Source organism: Kockiozyma suomiensis (genome assembly GCF_038497685.1).
Source record: "Kockiozyma suomiensis strain NRRL Y-17356 unplaced genomic scaffold V2V93scaffold_5, whole genome shotgun sequence".
Taxonomy (NCBI): Eukaryota; Fungi; Ascomycota; class Lipomycetes; order Lipomycetales; family Lipomycetaceae; genus Kockiozyma; species Kockiozyma suomiensis.
This window is the reverse complement of record NW_027117668.1, coordinates 87,110-104,696: the sequence shown is the minus strand read 5'-3', so window position 1 is coordinate 104,696 and position 17,587 is coordinate 87,110. Positions and strand designations below refer to the sequence as shown.

The 17,587-nt window shown below is 45.7% G+C and overlaps 9 protein-coding genes across 9 annotated transcripts; 3 read left to right on the top strand and 6 right to left on the bottom strand.

Annotated features, from left to right (window-relative positions):
• Positions 1 to 5: 5 nt before the first annotated feature.
• Positions 6 to 2,396, bottom strand: V2V93DRAFT_333901 (P-loop containing nucleoside triphosphate hydrolase protein). The gene is made up of 4 exons (XM_066907694.1): positions 1,683 to 2,396; positions 1,395 to 1,616; positions 1,068 to 1,339; positions 6 to 1,006 (listed from the first exon to the last, which is right to left on the bottom strand). Exons 1-4 carry the CDS (start codon positions 2,272 to 2,274, stop codon positions 371 to 373), a joined length of 1,722 nt encoding a protein of 573 aa, XP_066766391.1. The 5' UTR covers positions 2,275 to 2,396; the 3' UTR covers positions 6 to 370.
• A 154-nt stretch (positions 2,397 to 2,550) lies between these two features.
• Positions 2,551 to 4,820, bottom strand: V2V93DRAFT_367243 (A/B/D/E cyclin). The gene is made up of 4 exons (XM_066909522.1): positions 4,572 to 4,820; positions 3,685 to 4,512; positions 3,083 to 3,622; positions 2,551 to 3,017 (listed from the first exon to the last, which is right to left on the bottom strand). Exons 1-4 carry the CDS (start codon positions 4,578 to 4,580, stop codon positions 2,832 to 2,834), a joined length of 1,563 nt encoding a protein of 520 aa, XP_066766390.1. The 5' UTR covers positions 4,581 to 4,820; the 3' UTR covers positions 2,551 to 2,831.
• Positions 4,821 to 5,033: 213 nt separating this feature from the next.
• V2V93DRAFT_358028 (uncharacterized protein) lies at positions 5,034 to 7,059 on the top strand (the record flags this gene model as incomplete). The annotated part of the gene is made up of 2 exons (XM_066908049.1): positions 5,034 to 5,537; positions 5,599 to 7,059. 2 exons carry the CDS (start codon positions 5,034 to 5,036, stop codon positions 7,057 to 7,059), a joined length of 1,965 nt encoding a protein of 654 aa, XP_066766389.1.
• Positions 7,060 to 7,233: 174 nt separating this feature from the next.
• Positions 7,234 to 9,075, bottom strand: V2V93DRAFT_367237 (oxidative stress survival, Svf1-like protein). The gene is made up of 2 exons (XM_066909521.1): positions 8,897 to 9,075; positions 7,234 to 8,754 (listed from the first exon to the last, which is right to left on the bottom strand). Exons 1-2 carry the CDS (start codon positions 8,917 to 8,919, stop codon positions 7,638 to 7,640), a joined length of 1,140 nt encoding a protein of 379 aa, XP_066766388.1. The 5' UTR covers positions 8,920 to 9,075; the 3' UTR covers positions 7,234 to 7,637.
• Positions 9,076 to 9,217: 142 nt separating this feature from the next.
• On the top strand, positions 9,218 to 10,646 carry V2V93DRAFT_367234 (sister chromatid cohesion protein Dcc1). The gene is made up of 4 exons (XM_066909520.1): positions 9,218 to 9,398; positions 9,466 to 10,058; positions 10,114 to 10,178; positions 10,238 to 10,646. Exons 1-4 carry the CDS (start codon positions 9,283 to 9,285, stop codon positions 10,571 to 10,573), a joined length of 1,110 nt encoding a protein of 369 aa, XP_066766387.1. The 5' UTR covers positions 9,218 to 9,282; the 3' UTR covers positions 10,574 to 10,646.
• V2V93DRAFT_187331 (mitochondrial carrier) lies at positions 10,395 to 11,796 on the bottom strand. The gene is made up of 3 exons (XM_066906963.1): positions 11,594 to 11,796; positions 11,371 to 11,527; positions 10,395 to 11,309 (listed from the first exon to the last, which is right to left on the bottom strand). The coding sequence occupies exons 1-3, from the start codon at positions 11,624 to 11,626 to the stop codon at positions 10,660 to 10,662; spliced, it is 840 nt and encodes a 279-aa protein (XP_066766386.1). The 5' UTR covers positions 11,627 to 11,796; the 3' UTR covers positions 10,395 to 10,659.
• On the top strand, positions 11,492 to 12,891 carry V2V93DRAFT_367229 (ribosomal protein S5 domain 2-type protein). Its single transcript, XM_066909519.1, has 3 exons — positions 11,492 to 12,192; positions 12,258 to 12,388; positions 12,448 to 12,891. The coding sequence occupies exons 1-3, from the start codon at positions 11,967 to 11,969 to the stop codon at positions 12,832 to 12,834; spliced, it is 744 nt and encodes a 247-aa protein (XP_066766385.1). The 5' UTR covers positions 11,492 to 11,966; the 3' UTR covers positions 12,835 to 12,891.
• V2V93DRAFT_187360 (MBOAT, membrane-bound O-acyltransferase family-domain-containing protein) lies at positions 12,715 to 15,299 on the bottom strand. The gene is made up of 2 exons (XM_066906964.1): positions 13,259 to 15,299; positions 12,715 to 13,197 (listed from the first exon to the last, which is right to left on the bottom strand). The coding sequence occupies exons 1-2, from the start codon at positions 14,919 to 14,921 to the stop codon at positions 12,974 to 12,976; spliced, it is 1,887 nt and encodes a 628-aa protein (XP_066766384.1). The 5' UTR covers positions 14,922 to 15,299; the 3' UTR covers positions 12,715 to 12,973.
• Positions 15,300 to 15,428: 129 nt separating this feature from the next.
• On the bottom strand, positions 15,429 to 17,582 carry V2V93DRAFT_367224 (uncharacterized protein). The gene has a single exon (XM_066909518.1). The coding sequence runs from the start codon at positions 17,344 to 17,346 to the stop codon at positions 15,679 to 15,681; it is 1,668 nt and encodes a 555-aa protein (XP_066766383.1). The 5' UTR covers positions 17,347 to 17,582; the 3' UTR covers positions 15,429 to 15,678.
• Between the last annotated feature and the right edge of the window lie 5 nt (positions 17,583 to 17,587).

The window sequence follows — 17,587 nt, the reverse complement described above, 5'->3', positions numbered from 1 at the left end:
TAAATCTGAATCCTAAAATTATTTAAAACGAAACGCAGTAAACATATATTAGATTAAATAGGAGTAAACCGATAATCATGGATAGTCACCACAGACCCAGTCAGTTAGTAGTCTGCTGCGCGCTGAAATTAGTAAAAATAATGTAAAAGAAAAAAAAAACACCATAATCCGCTTAATTGAAAAATTCAAGAGAATGACAAGACCTACGCCATTCCATGCTCCTGCCTCGTCTTTCCAAGTAAACTCCCTAAAGCAAGAACCAAAAAGACAACAAAAAAAATAAAAATAAAAAGAGGCATAAAGCAAAACTTCCGGTAAGGACACAAAACAAGAAAACACTACAAACAAAATCCAACACTTGCTATCTAGTTTATTCAACATAGCCTGCTCTTCGCATCTTCAGCTCATCCTGGCCAGCCAGGGTATCATCAGTTTCACCAGCGTCAACGGTCAAGCTACTAATCTCTGACTTGGATGCCCTCTCGTTCTCATTAGCTAGCTCGTTAATGAAGCGATACTGCTCCCCTCTTGAGAAATAGAAAGGCTTCACACGATCCTCATCTTTTACTGAATTTGCAAAGGACTCTACTACCGCCTCTGTCACTAGCACATACTTTATTGATGATTCGGGAAGTTCATAGTTCACGTTCAGCAGTAGTCGTGCCATGATTGACTTCAAACCTCGAGCACCAGTTCCCTGCTTCAATGCAACTTTTGCAAGAGCCCGCATGGCAAGGGTAGTAAACTTCAGCTCGACGCCAAACATATGGAACGAGTGCTCGTATTGCTTCATAATCGAATTCTTTGGCTCGGTGATAATCCGCATCATATCCGCTTCCGAAAGAGGCAGAAGCGGGGAAACCAAAGGGATACGACCGATCAATTCAGGAATCATTCCAAATTTTGTCAAGTCAGCAGTTTCAACGTAATTCAGAATATTTTCTTTTACTTTAGGCTCGAAAGTACTAGGTGACGATGCCGCTCCCGGAGCTTTAAATCCAAGCGACTAAGAAAGGACAATTGGTTAGTAAAAGTGATTGGAAGAGTGTTCTCAAAAAAATACATACCGCTCGATCACCAATTCGCTCCTCAATAATCTGCTCAAGCCCCACAAAGGCCCCAGACAAAACAAAGAGAATATTGGTAGTATTGACGACAAAAGCCTCTTTGCCCTGTGACACGTTTCCGGAATTACGCTTTATCGTAATGTTTGACCCTTCCATCATCTGTAGAAGAGCCTGCTGTACACCCTCGCCTGCGATATCTTTACTAGCAAACACTCCTTGACGCGCGGGTTTTGCAAGTTTGTCACATTCGTCAAGCACCACTATTCCAAATTCTATCTCAAACGTTAGCACATGAAACATATCCAATAGCATATTACGATAACTAACCTGCTTTCTCAATATCATAGTCGCAGCTTGCCATCAACCGCTGAATGCAAATATCAACATCATCCCCAATGTATCCAGCCTGGGTGAGTGCCGTACAATCCACCATCGCGAACGGCACACCAAGGCTCTTCGCCACAGACTGCATAAGCAAAGTCTTGCCACTACCTGTTGGTCCTAAAAGTAGAACATTTGTCTTCTCAAGCGTAGGTTCAGACTCTTCCTCTAAAACAAGAAACGGCGGTTAGCCGTCATTTCAAACTATCCTATATGCACAAGTCATAAGCTTACCTGCATTGAATTCGCGCATCATCGCATCTCGCTCTTCAGGGTATATGGGATGTTGAAACGGCGCCGCATCTCGCCGCAAACGAGTATCTAGCTCTTTTCTAATTCTGATCTTGCGATCTTCGATACTTTGCGCTCGTAAATAATGATTGAATACAGCAACCGAGATCACCGTCTTTGCCCGCTCCTGTCCGATGACATAATCATCTAAATGCTTCTTGATGGTGCGCGGACTCAAAGCACTACCTTTGATCGATCCAGATCTCCCATTAGATCCTCGAGTGCTATTTGGTCGGGGATTTAATTCTTCATCTAGAGCAGAATAATGCGCGTAAGACGGCGACGCGGTCGGATTATTAGTTACTGGACGTTTAAAGAGCGGGCCAGTCGGATTCCCGGGTGTGTAAGTATTCGAAAAGCCAGATCCAACGCAATCTCGAGAAGAGTAAAGACGCTTCCGCCGTTCGGATGATTTAGTGATTGATATCGAATGCTGCGATTGAGATCGGTGCGAAAGTAGCTGGACGGGAGCTGTTGATAGCAATGACAGCGCGCGATAGTGCGCAGGAACGCGACCTAGTGCTACAAGACACATGACGGTGCTTGAACTAACTAATATTAGTATCTAAAGTCGTGTATGATAATCAGGTCTGGGATATTTGAGCACTCAGAGCAGCAGCTTTGAGGAATCGATGATATTGCACACTAAAAGGTATAGGCTTCCGGGGTACAGGAAGAGCATGAGGTAATGACTTGACCTACAATGCCCTAACCCCAAATAAATCTACTTTTATAAATTAGATTGACAATAATTGCCGAAAGTGGTAATATGTAGTTTGGAAAATGTTGCACAATTGAAGAAGAGCAAGCAGCTCACATGAAACTACATTTACATCAAAAACAGCTGAATAGCTAGAAGTTTTATGTGCCAATACTATTTCTAAATAACACAAAGTAAGGTATTCAGTACTCACGCACAAATCAAACCCAGACCAAACCGACAAAGGAAAAACACAAAGACAAAAGTAAACACGAATGATCTCATAAGACATTAACTGATTAAAATATGAACGCTCCACCAAACGGCAAAATGCTTATTTTTTCATTACCATGAAAGTATGCGGATGATAGACATTGAGAATATGCTTCCATTTAACTATAGACGCCAGATATCCACTCTGCGACAAATAATGAAGCTTTTTTGAATTTCCGATCAGAGTACTTCTCGTAGATTGCCCGATGATGCTCCTTTGGTGTTCGGAGACATTCCACAAGTACGTTCATTGCTGGTCTTAACTGCGCTAGTGTAAAGCCTGAGTAGTAGACATGAGCGGGCGTCTGCAAGTTTAACGTAGTTAGAACAAAATTATTCTCTGAAAGGGAGTAAACTAGAAAAAACTTACCCAATCACCTCTATTAAGTATTTTCCGAGACAAGCAGTGGGAAGAAGCAGCGAGCCAGCTTGGGGGTGCACCAACAAACCTCTCGTCCATAATGGTGACTTCTAATATATACTTTGCTAGTGTTCGAGTATCTAAATCATAATCGTCGGCCTTGCTTGTTCGCCGCAGAAAACTCATCGGACCAGGCCATCCAAGATTAAACTCTAGTAAAGAAATCATAAACCGCTCAGCTTTGAATATTTCTTCATCAGTGTAGCTGTAATCAACCATGAATGTAATTTCTTGAACTGAAGGACAGTTTATTTCCTCATATTTTGCTGCAACAAACAACGCTGTGGCACCGACAAGCTGCAGCTTAGCAAGTGACACAACTTTTAGCGACAGAAAACGATCGATGTAGTTGATTGTAAGGAAAAGAGTCTCCGGAAGTAAGTTAAGTCGATTATGTACTTCAACCAGCCAATCGACAAGAATACTTCGCATTGACCAATGTATTTCTGTCTGATTGTCCATATAGGCTGGGTTGGGGCGAAATTTAATCTGCCAAATATCGTTAGTTTTCGCATTCCAGTTTTCATTTACTGCATGGGACAACAACTCACCTCCAGCTCTCTCATATACATAAAAATTTCATCGCTGTACTCGGCCACCATTGATACGTCGTACCAATCTTCATCCCCCTCATAATCCGGCTCCAATGCCTTGGCTTCTTCCGACTGACAGAAAGCACTAGCAATCTGCTCATATTCACGCCTGGTTTTGTCGCTTATCACTGGGAACAAGGCGCCGGGATTAGTTAATGTTTGCACATTAGTGTAGTCCGTAGAATCAAGATTATGAAGAATACTTGTTGTGTTGTTATAGAGCAGCTCTTTGGTATCATCAGCCCTTTCTTCGTCCTGTTCTTGAAGCTCAAGAGAAGAATCAGACGAAACTTTGACGGCGGAGACAGCGTCCTCGATGCCGGCAAGTTCAGCATCTTGAGCGTCCGAGTAGACAGTTTGTTTCGACTGCCTTACCCGATGGTAGACGTTAGCAATCTCTGCAGTACTGACATGATGTCGCTCGTCTGGAATGTCAGGGACGTCACTCCGAGCTGCAGACTCAGCATGAGACGGCCAATTGTTTGCGCCATTGGACGCGGACTGAGAAGACAGAGCTGTTCGTGATGGCTTGCGCGAGGCTAAAGGTAAGTTCTGCTTTGAAGGCAGCTGCTGGACTAGCTTACCACCAGAAGCCATAGTTGACGTTGATTTAACCGCATTGCTGACATCTCCAAGGGCCATGCGCTTTGCACCTGCTTTGAGGCCGATTTTGTCGACATTACTGGTAGTGGCGGGGAGCGTAGTCACTGGCTTTAATTGGACGCGGCTTGTCTGACGAGAAATGGCATTCTCATCTGGACGTACTCGAAGAGGCTGGCGTAGTCGCTGCAGAAGAAGTCAGTATGGTGGTTTTAAGCGTGATCTAGCAGTATCAGAGGCCATACTCTATCCATTATGCTCAGCAGAGAAATAAAATAGGAAAGTGGGCAGCCTGTATTCAACGGGCACGGCTCCTTGAAGCAAACTACTACAAATAACAACCAGTAGATATTTCAAACGGATAGGCGAAGTCACTTTAGCGAGCGGGAGGACAATTGAGGCCAGTGAGCAGAGCCTTCAGTTTACTGCAGTTTGTTTGTGTGTCGTAGGGCTAGGGTATCAATGTTTTTCTGCGAATGTAAACACGGCCGAGTTGACCTGGCAACGAGATCACGTGATATATATTAGATAACCATCAATCCGCTTTGGGATCTCTCTCCGTTGCTCGGCTCCGTGCGCGCACCACTTGTCGATGTCGGTGAAAAACTAGCTCAGGCGAAATCTACTCCTTTCTCTGCCTCTCCCAACACCTATCTGAGGCACGCCAGCTATTTTCTGAGAGAAGTATACTCAAATAACTAGTCACCATGGCAGAGCAGTCCAGGACGGACTCGCAGCAGGGAGGCCAGCATGGAGAGCACGACTTCGGTTCATATATGTATTTCAATGATATTCAGCTCGACCTTTCTGCCTTCGACATAGATTCCTCCAACGCAATGCTGGACTTTGAGCAGCAGCAGTATGGAGACCATCACCAGCCTGGTCAGCAGTTTTTGATTGGGCAGCATGATGACCAGCAGCAGCGACAGATAGACCATGGACCGGACCTTCACCAGCAGAAGCGTCAGCAACAGCAACAGCAACAGCAACAGCAACAGCAGCGACAGCAACATGAGATACAGGATATAATGAGTACGCAGCTTCAGCAAGGTAATCAGCATTTTAAACAAAACTACCATGCTGCGGGAGACAGCCAGCCCTTCACTTCTCAGGATGGCACTATTCCACCGACTCCATCCTCTATTGAGTTTCACACTGGAGTCTTCCGGTCTCCTAGCGGCACTATTGACCCGCATGCTATGCATGAAGAGGTTTGCTTGCCATTCAAATTGATATATTAGATGACTTGGCTAACTTTTTGCTTTTTATTAGATGATGTTCACTCCCCTTCTTTCACCTGCAGTGACTCCCCTTGAGAACCCTATGACGGTACAAAAGGACTTTAGTTATCCATCGTCGTATTTCTCTCCGCTTACGTCTCCAGCTCTTGAAGCACAGATGCACTCATTCAGCTCTGTATCTCCAAGTGGGGAATCCAGCGTCAATGGGCTGAATCTGCTCCGTCGACGTACATCTAGCTATACAGGCTCATCTGCTTCGTCTCCAGCACAAAAGGCGGTCTCGGGCCGCGCTGTAACAGCTGAGCAGCAGCGCTCAAGTAAGCGGCGCGCGACAGCTGCATTCTCTGCGCAGGTGGGCGATGTCTCATCATCGGAAAGTATCTCTCCAGAACCTCCATTGTCACTCTCGGAAAGTAGTATGGCGCCGCCTCCAGTGCCAGTGCCTAAGGGTGCTATAATTTCTGCACTGCGTGTAGATACTTATCAGCCACAGGTGCCGCAGGGACAATTGGCTCCAGTAACCCCTGCGAGTTTGATGAATCTTAACAAGGATTCTGTCGGCAGCATGAAGGAGACTGCTCCAGGACGCGACGCTGCAGATGCAATTATTGACAGTGTTGCTCGCAGGCAGTCCTCGTTGACTATCTCGCCTCGTTCGACATCTATTGAACGGAGCCCTAGTATAGGTGCACTCAGCAGCCCTGCGATGCGACCCCAGTCACGCAGCTCTAGACGCTCAAGTAGTGTAGTATCCGAAAGCCCTGAGTTAGCGGCGACTGGCAGAACAGCTTTACGGACGATTAAACCAGCTCGGTCTCGTGCAGGAAGTGTTTCAATATCGCCGAATCTTCAGCCCCGAATTACTCCTAATTTGAAGCCTTTATTGCCAGAAGGAGAAGCTGATGCTGCAGCCCTCCTTGCATCCAAGTCAAATTACCAAAACATCGTCGAGGGAAAGCATTCGCAGCTTGGATTATCGTATCCTGAACAGTTGAGCATAAATTTGACTTCGAAGCGCACATCGCACAAGATTGCTGAGCAAGGACGGCGAAATCGGATCAATAATGCTCTTTCCGAGCTTAATCAGTTGCTGATTGATAACATCAACTTACCTTTTTCGGAAGATGAGGATGACAATAAGAATGAAGTGCCACAGCAATGTTCTAAAGCCAACACCGTGGAGCTTGCTATAGATTACATCAAGAAACTGCAAAGCCGAATTGACAGACTCAAATTCAAGCTTAAGGGCGCGAACGAAGATTTGAAAGTCGAGCGCAAAAAAAATGGTATTGATAGTGTGGCTTCTTCGTCAGATGCCGATGTCAGTCCAGCTCAAGTTGCCGATTCTGCCGTGCCAGATTCTAGTGAGCTTATTGAGCAAGGAAAGTCAACAAAGGATGACTCGAAACTGGACTCCAAGATGGAGGTGGATACTGCCGATAACGACGATTCACAGACGGAGATTACCATTTCAGATGATACTCTGACTTGAATAATATGCAACTGGATAATTGATGTTCTATTACTTTGCCCCTTTTTCCATTTTTTTTATAATTTTGGTTTCTAGATGTATATACTTAGAACGGGTGATGTACTGTGTAATTGTTGTTGACCACTTATACCTTTTTTAATAATGTTTATGATGAAAACAATCACATGATAATGATCAAAGCAGAAAAAAATTGCATTACAATAGCTAAAGCGACAAATGCGCATTCGAGAGAATATAAACACAAAAAGAAAATTAAATAAAACAAACGTCTCAGTAAACCACAACAATCAGTAGCCCAACAAGCACGCAATCATAAAGAAAGGCCTACAAAAAGAAATCACACCCATGTATTATTACCTATTAAACAATCGCAAATCTTGCGATTTTCTCCTTGGAATTAAATAAAAAGAATTCACTGGCGACCGCAATTATATACTGTTTATATATTTTTCGTCACTCATTTATGTACACAATTGCAAGAATAAAGGAGATAATCCATATATAAAAATGGATTACGTTGCGGACACTACTTCAACAACAGAGCACGAGATAAACAAAGTAGGAAAAAGGAGAGTAATCTATGAAATGAAAGTAGCTTCATTGTAGAGACTTCCGCTCTCTTCCCACTCCTCGTCGCCAAACTTGACCTTGATAGATCCAGGGTTGAAGTACTGGTAAATATAAGGCTTGGTACCAGCGACACCAGCAACGATATTCTTTACGAATTTGGGGATCTCAGCCATGACATCGACGCGCTCGATGAGATAGGGAATAGGGGCCACTATGGACGCCTTAAGTTCAGTCGAATTATCGGGTGACAAGCCGGCCCAGTCAAACTCAACCTCAAGAGGTTGAGGCCAGTCATTCTCATTATCAGATTGGGTCTTGGTGTGCACAGCCTTGTTGTTGACGGTAGCAGCGAGTAGCTTGTCTCCACGAACAACAGTGCCAACGTTGACCACAACGGAGCCATAGCTGGGAGGAGTGGTGAACTCCATCATGATGGCAGAGGTAGTAGGACCCTGGAAGTTGACAAAGTTCCATCGAGCAGCAGCATGCTGAGGTTTCATTCCCTGAAGTGCCATGACAAACATTCCAACTCCGTCAGCAACGAGGTCGACTCCCTTGACAGTGATCTTTCCAGAGATCTTGGTGCGCGGCCAGAACATGTGGCGCATGGTTCCCCAGGGCTTGTTGACGTCAGTTCCGTACTTTGTCACACCGTCCTTGCCAATCTTGAAGCCCGGAGCTTCACGAGCAATAGTGAAATCTACAATCGACTGATCGTTAACGTTCGACACAATGTGATATACTGAAAGGTCTTCGTTGAGGTCGATGTTGATGCCATCAGCGGCAAAACTAGCCTTTTTCTCGCCGAATTTAAAATCATTTAGATGAGTGGAGGTCCATACAGACTCCTCAGGCTTGTCAGGATGGTGAACACGGCAGGTGAATTGCGAGGTGGTGTGAATACCAGCCAAGTTGGAGAGAATAACCTGCACGAAACCAACGTGGCCAGACTTTAATGCGAAATAGAATGTCTGAGTTTCAACATTGGTGAAAGACAAATTTCTCCACTGAAGATCCTCAAGAGTGAGTGAGGAGAACGGATTGGATCCCTCGATGGACTCTGTGACGGGATGGAAAGCATCGGGGCCGTATTCAGGCTCGGCGGTGCCGACGGCGGCAGAGATTCTGCAGTAGATGAGTTAGAACCGTATATTAAAGGTGCTGAATGCTCAGTAGATAAAATTTTGAGATGAGCATAGTATTTAGTGTCTGGTTGAAGAGACGAAGCTATATGATGACCAGACAGTAGTGACAAGTTATGACGTACCCAGATTGAACCCACTTCAGCATTGTGTGAGTTGAGGTCGAAGAGAACTAACAAAGATGGAAGATGGACAAAAGTAAGCCAAGAAGAGGCCTTGAAGAGAATAAACAGAGAGACAGCAAGTAAAGGAAGATGAAGATAAGAAAAGAAAAGAGAGAGAGTTGATGAGGTTGATGGGAGAGGTGGGCGCGGGAGATCGGTACAGCTTGCGTCCCCAATCAAAGTCCGGCTATCTCGCACAGCCACAATTTCTAGCCACCTCACCAGCCTCGCTCTTCCAAGACCGTATTTGCCGGGAACGCGTCTATTGTTTATTAAAAGTCGCGTCTTTGTGTACGAACGCGCGTCCTTGTGTTTTCACGGCAAGATTAATAATAAACACGCGAACGATGTCACAAAAAGAAGGAGTATCGCTGTATTCAAACTCGCAAAAGTTGTCTTACTACCACTTAGTACAGCTAACTCCAGACCTGCTCAGTGTGCTCGAGTCGCCCGAGGAGTCAAAGTATGCTTATAACCTGCCCTACTATTATCATGCCTTGAATTCAACTGACCGATTACTTTTTGTCTAGATATCTTCGAATAAAGGCTGCTGGTCCGTCATCTTTTGCGCATTTGTGCTCGTATTCCCGCACTTTTCGCATTCGCCAAATATCTCAATCTAATACACTACTTCTGCTCTCGGCAATGCATAATGCAACAGACACAGAATCTGACACTCAAATACACGATTTTTCGAACGATGCATTGTCGGCTGCATACATCAGCCAACTTCCGGGCTCATTTCTGGAGTGTGTCCCAGCTATTCCTCAGCTGGACTTCTCATTTGTGCCAATATACGAAGGCTCTGATCTTATCGACAGCAGTACTCAACGAGATCCCCTGCGACGGAGCGAAGTTGCACTTCGACTTCCGATGTCAGAATATGAATTTGAAGGCGGGTGGATTAATTCCCTATGTGCGGAGGTGTCAGGTTACACAGTCAGACTCTCTGATGACCTCGTACTTCGTCTGCTACCAGTTCTTGTTGCAGCTATTTACGCTCAGAGACTTGATCCGTGCAGATTTTTTGCTGCAGATGTATTTGCCGCAGTTGAGGATGAAGAAGAGCCGTATACCGTGATTGAAGCTGTTCTTAAACGTTTTTCAACTACACGGATTGAACGTATGTACCCTCTTTCTCAATTCTACTACAGCTCTTATTTAATGTCCATTTATAGCGTACTGTTTGCATAGGGAGCAACTCACCCGTTGGTTTGGAATTCGAGTGTTAGCTGATTACGCAGTATGTATCGCAGTATGTTATGTTATTTTGAAATCTTACATCTAACACTGTTAATGCAGCACCACGAGATCAAGCTTTCGGAATTTCAAAGCAAATGGCAGAGCATTCTCCCATCGATGCTTGAATTAGAATGCGATATTTCGCTTCTAACAGGTGAATACGTTCAGCCAACCATAAATACAATCAAATATTTACCATCTATGGGTTTACCTATCGAACCAGCGCGGCGATTTGCTAGCTTATTTGCCGCCAAAAGCTCTTGGGCTGTCGAAGAGATCATGCCGTTCATAGAAGGAATAGAAAATGATAAAGCGAAAATAAACTCGCTGTTTATGAAGTTTTCCAGAAAAAAGACGGTTATGGGTAAGACGGTTATCTTCAAGCGAGGTGCATGAAATACTTCAAACTGTATCCAAACAATGGCAGTAATTCAAATTATTCACCACAACAATAAATCTAACTTATATGCAGATTTCTAAACCTAGAAAGTGGAAATTGCTAAAGACTTTGCAGCCTCGTACACTCCCAAAAACACGGCACCACCCAAACTAATCCACATCGTTCTGGGTCCAACGCCTTTGAAAAACCCCGCCACGCCATCATCTTTCAAAATTTCAGTGACTAAACTCGAGACCGTCGTCCGACTTTCACTAAGCATAATTCGCGTCTTCAACACGTCCAATGGCGTAGTAGTTGCAGCAGCAATACCACCAGCAATTGATCCGCAAATCGCACCTTCTGCTGCATTCGCACGCTCTTTACCAGCTCTAGCCGCTATCGCTCGCTTCATTCCCTCGTAAAGAGGGAATTGAATCATGGTAAACGGAATCTCGCGCATGATTGTAGTCGAATAACCTCTATATAGACCGCGAAATACGCCTTCACCAGTCTCATTTGCCAGAACAGATTTTAGAGCCGCAAGTGACGATCTGTATTTTGAAGCCTGGGCGCGCTGTTTGACAACCTCTGTTGGAACTCTTACTGTGCAGGCCGCAATTTCGCCTAATGATGCAGCGGTCATGTGAGTTAGACCTTGGACAGCAGTTTCGGATAATGAGTCTGGGAGGTATGTTTTATAAAGTGGTAGGAGGTTTGTCTTCAATGCCTCATAGGTGAGAAAGAACAGACTCGCTATCGTACATATCGTGTTAGATGCCTTCATGTAATTAAAAGATTAAAAAAGCACATATACCTCCAGGAGCAGAGCCAACAATTGCGCTACCGACACCGCGATACATGCCTGTCCAGCCGCCATTTTTAAAGAATCCGCCTTTGGCTTGTAACCGCGTCTTAAGCGTATCGATTGGGAAGAAAAACAGATCTGTACATGTACCGGCTGCGCCTCCACTCTGTGAACACCAGATTAACCAACTATAATATGTATTGAAACAGCATCAAAAGAGATAACTACATACTAAGAGTGGGATCAGAACCGGGTGTTGATCCATCGTGCTAGCGGTATGAACAGAGTAAGGTTATAACGTGCACGTGCGGTATTGAGTATTGACTGTGACCCCAAGATCTTTGACAAAAAAAAAAAGTCAATTCAGGTATCCGTTTCCGATATCTGAAAATAGAAAACAAGTTATCAAAGTGTGGATAAAGCAATTGCTGATACTGTCTATTCGCGCAATTGTTCGAGGTACCTAAGTTTCTTTATTACTCTTGCATCTCGGCCATCGCGACGCCGCATGCCCCAGCCCTTTTTTCTTTGAAACCAAGTTTACACAGATTTCGCAAAAATTCTATTTCTCAAACGGCCGGCTCAAGAGCGAAGAGAGCTTGATCATGGCACAAACATCACTGAAGCCGACAGCAAATGTCATACTTCCGCCAACCACGCCACTGGCATCTGCAAGTTTTCTCTTTCGCGCAGACGGATCAGCATCATGGCAGGTAGGCAATGCGCATCTGATTGCTTCTGTCTCGGGTCCCATGGAAGTCAGCAAACGCGACGAGCAGCCTACGGTTGCGACACTCGAAGTAACCGTCAGACCTGATATTGGTGTATCTTGTATGTTTTTTTTGAATGATCCGCAAAATCTAGAGACATGAACTAGGGACTAACGTGCGAGAAAGCTACGAGGGAACAGTTTCTGCAGGAACAAATTCGAAAAGCGATTACTCCTGTCGTGGTTCTGGATTTACATCCACGGACTTTAATCCAGATTGTGGTGCAAATAGTAGAGGCCGGAGAAAATAAGACACACGTACGCTCATCATCTGCAGATTTGCTACCAGAGATACATACACTAACATCAGGCTACAGAACCGCATAGCTCTCTCAGCAGCTATAAATGCAACATATCTCGCCCTTCTGGATGCCGGTATTCCTCTAAGATCGACAATTTCGGCATGCACAATAATATACGTATCATCTCCAGACTCTAATACCTCCCAAATAGCAATAATCAATCCAGATAAAAGACAATTAGAAAAGAACAGCGATAGAATAGCTTCGGTACACACGATTGCATATGAACTTAAAGGAGGGCAAATCGAGCGAGTTTTACTTTCTGAAAGTTCAGGTCAGTTTACACAGGATCAATTATTTGAGTGCTATGATCTGGCGGCCAAAGTCTGTGCGGAGAGCAATGGAGTTTTGCGTGAGGTTGTCACGAAAAGTGTTGGAAAACATAATGCATGGCGAGAATAGCTACTTTTTTGTATGATAATAGAAGTGTAAATTTATCTCAAGTAATAAAATATGGAGAATATAGACAGAGGACGGTGAGAGAAAAACCCTTCAAAGTTCTCATAGCAAAAGCTGCAAATACATATATAACAAAAGCTCCTCAGAAAGTCAAATACAGGACGCACATCATCGATGGCCCCGTATAAATTCCAAACCAGAACATAATATTCCCAAGAACCGGATTGTCGCGCAGAAATTTTGCTTTTGAAAGCTGTACAAGCGGGAGCTGGCACATTTGCAAAAAGAGAAGGTATCCTCGTAATTTTTTGAAGATAACAAACATGACTAGCTCGTGAATGATCGATGATATGAAGAACGTCATAACTAATAAATAAACGTTAGATACACTTGGTCTAAAAAGCATTCAAAAATAAGAAGTGCATACAAGTTGCAGCATGTTTAGAGACATGCAGAGCAGAGATACTGCTGTGATAGACATGTCTAAGCAAAAACAAATGTACAGGTACATTCCACTCGCGTGCAAACTGATCCCACTGCACACAGTTCCACCACGGACCATAAAACCTCCGATCGGCGAAAAAGGTAAGCTCGGCAATAGCATTGAGAATTGCGTCCCAGATGAGGTACCAGGTCAACAGATACATGAGCATGAACGGCAATATTAGGTCGAGAAGCAGAAACGGATACTCGTACACTTTGTCAATAAATGTCAGTTCGCGAAGGCTGAGAGCGCGCATTACAATAGGGTAAAAATATTGCTCGGCAATAAGAATCATCAAAAAGAACACCCCAAAGATAGCGGCAATTTTTTCAAACAGATAGCTCCAGCGAATCTTATCTGTTCTAGGATACTCGACTTCGTAAACAACCGTCGGTAACATCATATAATCAAAAAAATTGTAAAACGTCACATTATCAGGATAATTGGTCTGATATCCAACATTTGACTTCAGCTCGACATGACAGAACTCGATTTCATCAAGAAGCTTGGATTCTTGCTCAAGCTGACTATCGCTCAAAGTACCATCTGGTGGTGCCTCTTTTCGCAGGCCACGCAAAGCAGACTCAAACAACATAAGGTTATCACGAACAACCGAAAGATGTCCGCAAAAGAATGAGTATGAATGCTGCTTCATGAGCAGGACTAGCGAGTGCAGACACAAGAACACGCGCCCAATCCAGGGATAGTCGCAACGAATGGGCCACCATAGAGCAAAAGCCAGAAATGCAGCCTCATAGATCGAAATCAAAAGACTGGCGGATCCATTCCATGACAGTGTATGGTTTGCGACTTGCTTTTGAACAGCGACGTGAGTGAACGTAAGAAGAAAGAGAAACAAATCAGTAAATGCAATCTTGGGTAAATCACGCCAAAGAATACTGAATATATGAGTTTGCAAAATATATCCGGTATTGCGATAGTTTACGAGAATAGTTTTGACAAACATGACAAAAGTACCGAGCCAGAAAAGAGTATAGAAGCCGGCAAAGATAGAGGTCTTGCTAGCTTCTCCTTCGAGAATTGTCGTGTTGGGTTGGAACTTGAGATCAGCAAACCGGGGTCGGCGTTTGAGTTTGACTTTTGTCGTAGTCTTTCCTGTAGTTGCTGCGTTGGTGGCCGTTGTGACGACTTTTTCCTTTGTGATTGTAGCCTCTGCGCTTTCGATGCTTTCGGAGATTGTGGTTGTAGTTACCGTAGATTTCGACACCTTCGATTCCCAGTTATTATCTTTTGAACTCGCTCCACTGCGTTTAAGGAGAGTGGATCCATCCGGGACGGACTCTAGGCCGCTAGTATTGGCCGAGCTATCGTTGTCGGTCGTATGATCCGATGGGTCTGACGAACGAGATGAACCAGACGAGTACTCAGAGGGGAACTCTTTGTCTGCAGCCTGTTTGTTGCTACCAGTATCCCCGTCATCGTCGTCGTCATCGTTAGTGCCATTAGCGGCATGTTTTGAGCCGGAGTATGATTCTATTTCACACGAGCGGAAGCGTCGCAAGTTTTCAACTGAGTCAGAGGATGAATGGTTGCTGTCTAGATTAGGCGCTTGATCCACGCCGGAATTGGCGACAACGGACGACATTTTCTATGAAATCAAGCAAAAGAAAAAAAGATTGAAATCAAGAGGATATATAACAAATTGAAGGTAGCGCGCTCACCGGAATAACCGTGGCGGCATTGACGGAGGAGACAGGAAGCGTATCCAAACAAACGCTAGGGCCGCACAGCTTCGACTACACGGCGCCGAGATGAGCTGACTCAACCAAATTGATATATGACTAATGTATAATGACTTCAATTTTACTCCGTACTGAGACTGCATGTCAGGTTCGATATAGTATAGTCGTTTATCCTGCACAGTAAAGTACTCGGAAGCAGCAGCAGCAGCTAAAAATAGTAACTACAACTGGCAGTTCAACTAATGAGACTGACAATTTCACCGTCGAGGCAGTATTCTGAGATTGAGAGCAAAAAGGATGAAATGAGTCGTTAAATATGATTCAAAACTATCAGATAAATATAATACATGTGGAAAATGATAATCTGGAAAAAAAAACTACGCGACGTCAAGCACAAGGCCAAGAAAAGAATCCGCCAAAAAAAAAAAAGGAAAGCAAAAAAAAAGAAAAATCAAAAGTCGTCACAAGTTAATACAGAATGAACGTACATATACACCAATTTAAAACTCCTAAGAGAAAAAGGTTGCAGAAAAGAAAAACAAATGAGGCTTTCGTAAAGAGTAAACAAGATAACAATCATTCACATAAACCAGTTCAAAAATAGAAAGAAAAAGGAAAACTCCACATGATCAAGTTTTTGGGCAAAGACCCACACACTATCTAGGCCAGAATCCTTTCGCGAACAATAAATTGATCATCTTTGCACATGAGTAACTTATCTCCCCACGAAGCATTAGCTGGCAAAGTGTACAGACATCGGATCGCATACCGCAATCGCGAGTTGTTGGAAAGAGTAGGCGAGGCAGGTGCCCATTTTGTGCACTCGTTCTCGTCGACTGAGGTCGCGAACGACCACGGAACCGAGCCTCGTCGAGCGCGAGTCAGGAAAGGGGAAGTAAAGGTGGGCGAAACGGAGGTAGTTGGGGCAATACTTAGAGTCGAAGGCGACGTTCCGTGGAAAGAGTCATCGTGATCATTATCGTGATTGTGGTCATGGTCGTGCTCGTCGTCGCCAGAATCATAGTTAACAGAGTCAGATCGCGTTCGACGCCGCGGATTGCTACCATTAGATGAGTTTGCCGTAGCAGATGAACGACGATAATATAGATCCTCATCATCATCGTCTTCCTCGTGATATGGTTCAGGTGCATACTGTTGCTGATCAGGGGCGGGCGGGTCCAATGGAGCGTTAGTTAGCGCTGACTGCTCGTCGAGATCAGAGAGAGTGGGAGGGGTAGCAGCCGAGAGCGACGAATGTCGCGGAGGAGGCGGAGGCATAGAGGAAGAACTGACAGACGAGTTGACGGGTTCAGAGGCGCGGCGAGAGGCGCGTGACGAAGGATGTCTGGCGGACGGCAGTACGCGGCGATGGCGGCGAGAGGGGATGGAGCGGAAACGCGGGATTGTGCGCTCGTCGAGGGGTAAAGCAAGGTCGCAAGCGACCTGCATGGCCGCGGTCCACTCGACACACTCGCGGGCGTCAGCGCAAAGAAGAAGGAACTGCTGCCCCTCTGCGCGTACTCGGATGACGTTTGACTTTTTCTTGTAGTCAGTAGCGAGGCCGATCTGAGCGTATTGAAGTGTATAAGACCGCAAGAGATGCGAGGGAGAAAAAGAATCAGCTGGCAGGCTAAGAAAGGCCTCAGGAGAGAAGTCGGTGGAGGATGCAGAGGAAGCGGAGGAGGAAGGCGAGAGGGAGTCTTCAGAAGAGGAGGCAGAGCTGGGGAGGAGAGGGCAGGCGAAAGGATTGATCGTGTCACACTGCGAACTGACGGCAGCCCCGGAGGAAGACGAAGAGCGCAAGAGCGGGATAGGCAGCTCTGCGAGGGAAGTGAAAAGCGAGGGAGCATTGCTTGCGGTGGAGGCGGAGGCAGAACGCCACGGACGCACACTGCGCATGCCAGAGACGGGCTGCTGCTGCGCTTGCGGCGGGTGGACGGCTGCTGGAGCTTTGTAGACCTGAAGCTGGGTGTTGTTAAGGACTACAATGACGTTAGTCCACGAGCGGACTGGTGCGGACTCGAGCGGGGAGAGCAGTTCCATCTTGCGTGAGAGTACTGCAGCGCGCACAAGGGTCGCGGAGTAGGGTGGCAGAGGCTCGCGACCTTCTTCCTCGCGAGGCGTGACAGGGAAGCGGGCAGGCGGTAGAGGCGACTCGTCGGGCGGATACTCTGGGGGCGGCGTGATGTGCGGAGCCGAGAGGGTGCGGTAGAACGGCTGCGGCAAAGGCGGGGCCACGGCCGGTGCGGGGACATGCGGCAGGGGCTGAGGCTCTGGGCGACGGGGCTCCGAGGCCGCGCGAGAGCGGAGGCCGCGGAGAAAGGCCATTGCTGAGGAAGAGCGGTGAAGGGAGGCGGGAGGCAGAGAGAAGTGCTGGGGAAGGGAGGATGGTGGTGAAGAGAGAGGAAGGAAGTGGTGAAGTATGAGCGAGATAGAGCCCGAGGGTCTGAGATAGCGCCAATCCCAATCGTGAGCTCACTTCTTTATGCCTCTTCATCCCGCTTCGCCTCCAAAAGCCCGATAACGAGCCCGATAACACTCGCGATAGCGTCTACTGCCTACTGTCTAC